A 6,949-nucleotide genomic window follows, 5' to 3' on the forward strand; every position below is an offset into this window, starting at 1 on the left:
CAGTTAGTTTAACTGAGCTTTATAATGAACGCTCACTTCAGTAACGTCCAACTAAAGCATTTGGCTAAACAGCTAATAAGCGGTACCCTCATTTCTCTGATAGTTTATGAGGTGTAACTGTGATACTTGCACCGTTTTCAAGCTAAACTGAGGCACTGAACGCTTAGATGCTGTGCGTTGTGATGTTTTCTCATCACTGCAGGGATCAAGCTAAAAGTAAGCTAGCATTAGCAACAGCTAGCTTACCGAGTAACGTTAGCGTCCTCTTCGAGTAAATATGACGGATACGTAACTAAACAACTGCTACGAATACAAGCAATTACACTGTAATTTTAAATGTTCGACTGTCATGTTTACTTACTTAAATAAAGTGTGAACTGTACTTACAAACGCTCCTGTAGCTGCACAAGCAGCAACCAAACAACAGAGGGCTGATGGGTAATTTTCCTGACTCCGGAAGTTGCGTCGGTAGAAGAGCATTGTGGGTAATACCGGCGCGGACTGACAACGTGCTCAGAGGAGATTGATAATATTTTTGTCCTTTTAATGCCGCAGAAATGGAACTTAAACCGGAGTGTTTCAAACGTTACATCTGCTCGTTTCCCGACTGCTCGGCCTCCTATAACAAGCAGTGGAAGCTGGACGCTCACTTGTGTAAACACACGGGAGTGAAGCCGCACTCATGTGAGCACGACGGCTGCGGTAAGTCCTTCTGCAGCCCCTATCACCTGGCCAGGCATGAACTCAGTCACAGCGGGGTGAAGCCCTTTCAGTGCAGTGAGGAGGGCTGTTTAGAGGCCTTCACCACCAACGCCAACCGGACCAGGCACATCAGCCGCGTCCACTCTCAGGAGCACAAAAAATACGTGTGTAAATTTGAGGGCTGTGGGCTCGAGTTCAAGAAGAACAAGCAGCTGAAGTCCCACATGTGTGAGCAGCACACTCAGCTGCCATCCTACCAGTGCACTTATGAAGGCTGCCACATGCGATTCACCTTCCCAAGTAAGCTGAAGCGACACGAGAAGGTGCACAGAGGGTATCCCTGCAAGGACGAGGGCTGCGCCTTCACAGGGAAGACCTGGACGGAGTACCTGAAGCACAGGAAGGAGCAGCACAGGCTCCTCCTGAGGTGTGATCGCTGCACCAAGGTGTTCAGGGACTCTTGGTTTCTGCGGCAGCATCAACGCATCCACTCTGAGACGAGAGTAGTCCTCAAGTGCCCCAGAGATGGCTGCGACAGGTCATTCACCACAGCCTTCAACCTGCAGAGCCACATCAGCTCCTTCCACGAGAAGCTGCGGCCCTTCGCCTGCATCCACGCCGGCTGTGGGAAGACCTTCGCCATGAAGCAGAGTCTCCAGCGTCACAGCATTGTTCACGACCCGCAGAGGAAGAAGCTCACCAAGCCAAAGTCTAAGAGATCTCTCGCCTCCAGGTTAAGCGGTTACAGCGAAACAAAGCGGGTGATCTACAAGAAGCGACGGGAGCCTGAATCACACAGAGGGTCTGCACAGAATAACACACAGCCGCCCGGTCCTGTTGAGTTGGTGTCCCTCCTGCAGGACACTTCTTTGCTGTGCAGCCCTGCGTTGGACACAGATGGACTTATCAACGCCCTCGCTACACCTTTACAAGAGCATTTATAGTTTTTGTCATTTTTAAAATGGTTTTTGGAAGTCTTGTTGCATAAAGTTTGTGCTGCACCCAAAGTAACCATCTAAACGTGCAAATGAAAGGATCTGTGCTGATATTCAGGACTTAAGACTGTATACAACTTTCCTTGAACTGAATCTCAAATGAAGAAGTGAATGGTTCTGAAGCCATTAAATTATGTTTGTGTGATTTGTATTTAAAATAAAAATATATATACATATATATTGCACAATAGCTGAAAAAAAAAGAAATTTATTTAGTCTTTATTTCAGTGTTTTCCTGTCTCATAAATCAGTCGAAGCTAATGTGGTGTTCTGTCTGGGTGCCTGGTTTCAGGATTTTTATCAGTTTTGATTGATTAATTTCTCTTTTGCCGTATTTATATAACTCCAATTTTTACAAAATATACAATTAACTGCTGTGTTAATAATGGTTCTATAACAGAACCGTTTACTATAAAACGAGATCGTGCTTATACTGCTGAGCAGGATACTTTACTGATAATGACATTGGACCTGTTTCCTTCAATATATTCTGAAACTTGTGAAATAATCTTGAAATGTGTGTAGAATGCCATGTTTGTAAATGATGTTGGGATGCAGTGTAGTCCAATATTGGTATGTCAGCCACGTTGATCCATATATTGAAGCTTTGGTCCAGTAAACAGTAATGTTTGGATTCTGCCATTCTTTACATTTTCACTGTACTTTTATTTAGTTTGAGTCAGATGAGTCTTCAGAATAGCAGAGACAGCTGACCAACAAGTGTGTGTTTCCAGCATGTGTGAAGTGACTGCACTGAATCAGTTCACTGTGGCGGCACAGGACAGTTACAACACATCACCAAAAGTGCGTGGACACCTCTGTCCGCACTCGCTTTTAGTATCGGGATGTTTCCATGGTTTGGGTTCGAGCCCTTAGTTCCTGTTGGCACAACTCTCGCCACAGACTACAATATTTCAAGACAATAGTGTGCTGCCAACTTGTGGAAGCAGTGTAGCTGTGGCCTGTTCTTTTTATAGCACAGTGATAGACCTTTTGTCACTGCAGACATTTTGACTTGACAGGACTTCACCAGATAGAATGCAGCCATCATTAATTCACCTGTGCTGTTCCTGCTACAACATGTCAGACTGTCTGCTGTGAAAAAGCTCTGTGTCCTTGGGTACAAACACAGGTCCATAAATAATTTGAGGCCTGTTGGCTCGAGTTCAAGAATAAATTTCCCAGTTTCTGTCCCCAAAAGAATTTGATTCCAACCCCCACCCAAACACTTAACTAAATCGCAGCAAATTGCTGCAGCACCTGATCCGGACCGAGGACCAGGTTTTCTAGATGTGGTGAAAGCAAAGTGAACCTCAGGACTTTGGAATTAGTGGCTCATCGATGAAATGAGTGAAATATTCAACTTTCCACATGCCTTGGGTGTGCACACACTAAGATGGTTTTAACCTCATGTCATCACGGCCCAGGAGTCTGCAGCTGACTCGTACATCCTCAGCCAGAAGAGGGGCGTGTGTTTGTGAAATTACCTGCTACAGATAAGCTGGAAGGAAAACCTGCACATTCTTGTGCCGGGATGACAAACGGTCGAGCATCTCAGCTCTCACCAACAGATTTACGGCGTAAACAGGAGCGGCTTCGGGAAAGTTTGAGATTCCAAGGCTAAATCCTCTCTGAATATTTCCAGGTACAGGAAGGCTGCTCCCTGCATTCCTGCCCTGCTCGACTCAGACGAGCCCTATATGGACTGACTTTTCTGACCAGCTCACCCAGGAATGTACAGCAGACTCATCCAATTAGTATTCAGAGAATCTGAGTGTAACATGTCATGTAATCATTTCCTCTTTCAAAAGATTCCTACTTTTTAAATGATAAAATCTGAATCAATCACACACTGATGGTAACACTGCATTAAAAAAAAAAAACATACAGATGCATTATCATGACTTTTTATTTGTTGCTCAGCATTCTGTTAGAAAGCTGTTTTCAATTTTATTTTAGAAATTTTAGTTTGGTCACTCAGAATAAAACGTTTTTAATATACACTGACTCTGTTTTAACCTATATTGTATTTCCTAGTCCCTCTATAACTAAATTTACTCATAAATGTCCCATCAGTTAAGGGTTTTTAGCTCACTATATCCTTTGGATGCCTCAACTTAGACCACATTTAGCCCAGTCTGGATTTATGCCCCAGCAGTCTGGGTGTGTCTGAGCAGAAATACGGTCGGACTGCACTGGGTTCAAGGTAGCTGCTGTACCATCTTAGCTTTATTCTGACTTTTGAGCTTGGACTGTCAAAATATCACATTTTCACTGTTTCACTTTTATTGTGGCTAAAAATAAATATAACAGTATTATCGCAATGTCTATTGAAAATACTCATAATGCTATTTATCTTTAACTTTGTTTATTGTGTGTTTTGGTTATTTTGGCAAATTAATTACACTAAAATAGATGCCTCTGTGTCAACTGTGTCAATAAGAGAGTTAAGCAATGACATGCTGATATATTTTGGTTTCTTATTTTACAGTGAAGGTCACTAGTTGTCTGAGTTACCTAGACTAATCCTGGTACAGACCACCATTAAAGCTACACCAGGAGAAAAGTTTAAAAAAAAAATAAAAAATGGAACTGTATATATTTATACATGTACACACACAACAGAGCCTGTTGGCGCGTCTGTCAACACGTCACCGTGTAGGACATGTCTGTAAAATCAACTCACTAATTCCTTCAATCAGTGGTTCACTGTGGTTTTTGTTAAACAGAAGGACGTAGCATTTGTTGGGGAATATTTTCAGCGGCAGATTAATCCGTCCATCCGATTCGGAGTGAGTGTGAGAAAAGCAGAAAAATATGAACATGCTGGAAGACCTAAATAAAGAACTGCAGGAGTGAAGAAAATTAACATAATTTGCTGAAGTAAATAAAGACACTGCAGACGAAGAAAACCGAAATGTAAAAGAAGAATAAAGAATTGGAGGAAGACAACAAAAAAAAAAAAAAAAAGAAGAATAAAGAATTGGAGGAAGACAACAAAAAAAAAACTGGAGGAGAAAAAGGAGGTTGAAAAAAAAGGAGCAGAAGAAGAAGATGACAGCAGGAGCTCCCTCTGACTCTCCCCGTCTCCACTCCCCCCTCTTCTCACCCTTTCTCCCACTGAAAACATCCTTACATGCTACATAATCCACATTATGTGATTAGGCACAGCCGGTTTCTGCATGAATGTATACAGTATAACTTGATGAAGTTAAGTTGTAAAAGCTTTAATACTCACAGGGAGCAACAGAACCCTCCTACAGTTATTATTTTAATTGTCAAGATCAGGTTAGAACACACAATTCATCAACACCGGGGTTGTGCTGTAGGCTCATTTTTTCTCATTTTTGAATGGATAGACACAGAGGAAGCAGCACAACATGAAAGCAATGTATTTTTGATGTATATGTCTGCTTCATGAGAGAGCAAGAATGTGCTGAACATGCAGGAATGCAGAGCAGATGTGGGTTTGAGGGCACTGAGTCTCACCTTGAAGATCCAAGGGAAAAAATGTAAAGACAGGTGAGAAACCAGACAGTTCTGACATTGATGTAAGAATCCATCTGCAGCCCCGAAGTTAGAGAACAGAAGAAACTGCATAGCGAGCAATGTTCTTAAACAGAGCTGATGACTGGCCAACTCCTGCATGTGACTTGTAAGCTGCATATGATCTAGCTCGTATATTAAAACTGTATATCTCTCCTCTTACTGATGTCACATACAGAGCAGGCTGCATGTGAATGTTTTGTATGGTCAGTTTGGAAAGAATTCTAATCAGAAAATCATATCAAAGTGTAGGACTTGAGGCAGACATGACTCAGGTGGTAGAGCGAGTGGTTTACTAGTCACAAGGTTGGCAGTTTGATCTTTGCTTCCTCTGAACCCCAAGTTGCTCCTGATGGCAGGCGAGCTTCTTACATGGCAGCTCTGCCACCGTTAGTGTGTCAACAGTTGAATGAGAAACACATTGTAAAGCACGTTGTAGAACCTATCGATGGTTGAAAGTCACCATAGACGTATGGCTAATTTACTTAAGAATACAGAGCCATCCGTCTACATCTGCCCTGTCTTGTTTGTTGTGGTATCATCATGGTATTATAGCGGGTGACATGGGCTCAAATGATGGGTATCTAAATTTGGAACAGCATCCAGCAGTATGTTCAGATCTGACCAGGTTTTCTTTTTTCGTCTTTTACAGAAACTGCTGCCACGTGCTTCCCATTCCTGTCTTCTGACAATGCGAAATTCCAGACTGCTTCTTCAGGCCCTCATCCAAAGGGATTGCTCTATCTCCGCTGTATTTCTCCCACCACCTCCTCCGCTTTCCCTCTGTCTTTTTATCCCTCACTTAGCCTTCATCCTACTGTCTCTCTCAGAAGTGGAAGGAATGTGTCAGGGCGTTTGCCCTTTCGCATACTTGTTCTCTGTGCAAATTACCGGGAAACGAAAGCTTTTCCTGACAATGGTTGTGATTGTCTCAGAACAGTTGAGTTAAGCGGAGCTCTGAGCAGGTTAGCAATGAAAAGAGAAGGGTTACAGGTATGGTAGGGTACATCTAAGTGGGACTTTATGTGTTGCCCCCTGGACTGCTCCTCAGTCAGCTGCACTGTGGTCACGTTTTGCATTTGCTGAAGAAGATGTCCAGCAGTCCACAGGGAGTGGCTCTCTTCTGAGTCCTGAATCCAGTACGCCAGCTCATTCAACAAAGACAAACTTGTCACAATTTTAAAATTCTTTCTGTGAAATAAAACAAGTCCAATGTACAGCTTTTTGGAGCTTTAAGCCCCATCTGATGTCAAGTGTCGTCATGTGACTTCAGTGTTATGTGATAATATGTGGCCATAGTTAAGGGGAGATGTTAACTTCAGTCTGTGGTGTCAGCTGTGAACAGACCTGATGTTTCTACAGCCACTAGGCAGAATAATGACAAACCACAAGCAAAAACAGTGTCTAAAGATTTATCTAAACAGAGAGCTGATTGTGAAGCGTGCACAAGAAAAGACAAGGACAAGAAAAGACATTTTCTTGTCTATGTGGCGTTTCCATAATCTCCTCATGTCAACCATCTTCATGTGCAGGTCAGGTATTTAAAAACTCTAAACTTCCTAGGAGGTTTGTCTGCACGGTATGTGTTCAGGTGAGCATTTAAGTGTCTATCCATCCATTATCTATACACCACTTAATCCTCACTAGGGTCATGGGGGGCTGGAGTCTATCCCAGCTGACTCAGGGTGAAGGCAGGGGACACCCTG

General features: G+C 42.9%; 1 protein-coding gene across 1 annotated transcript; it reads left to right on the forward strand.

Moving 5' to 3' along the window:
- The first annotated feature begins 533 nt into the window (after positions 1-533).
- gtf3aa (general transcription factor IIIAa) lies at positions 534-2,329 on the forward strand. The gene has a single exon (XM_008299782.1). The coding sequence runs from the start codon at positions 558-560 to the stop codon at positions 1,644-1,646; it is 1,089 nt and encodes a 362-aa protein (XP_008298004.1). The 5' UTR covers positions 534-557; the 3' UTR covers positions 1,647-2,329.
- Positions 2,330-6,949: the final 4,620 nt, after the last annotated feature.

Source organism: Stegastes partitus, unplaced genomic scaffold (assembly GCF_000690725.1).
Source record: "Stegastes partitus isolate 25-593 unplaced genomic scaffold, Stegastes_partitus-1.0.2 Scaffold1460, whole genome shotgun sequence".
Taxonomy (NCBI): domain Eukaryota; kingdom Metazoa; phylum Chordata; class Actinopteri; family Pomacentridae; genus Stegastes; species Stegastes partitus.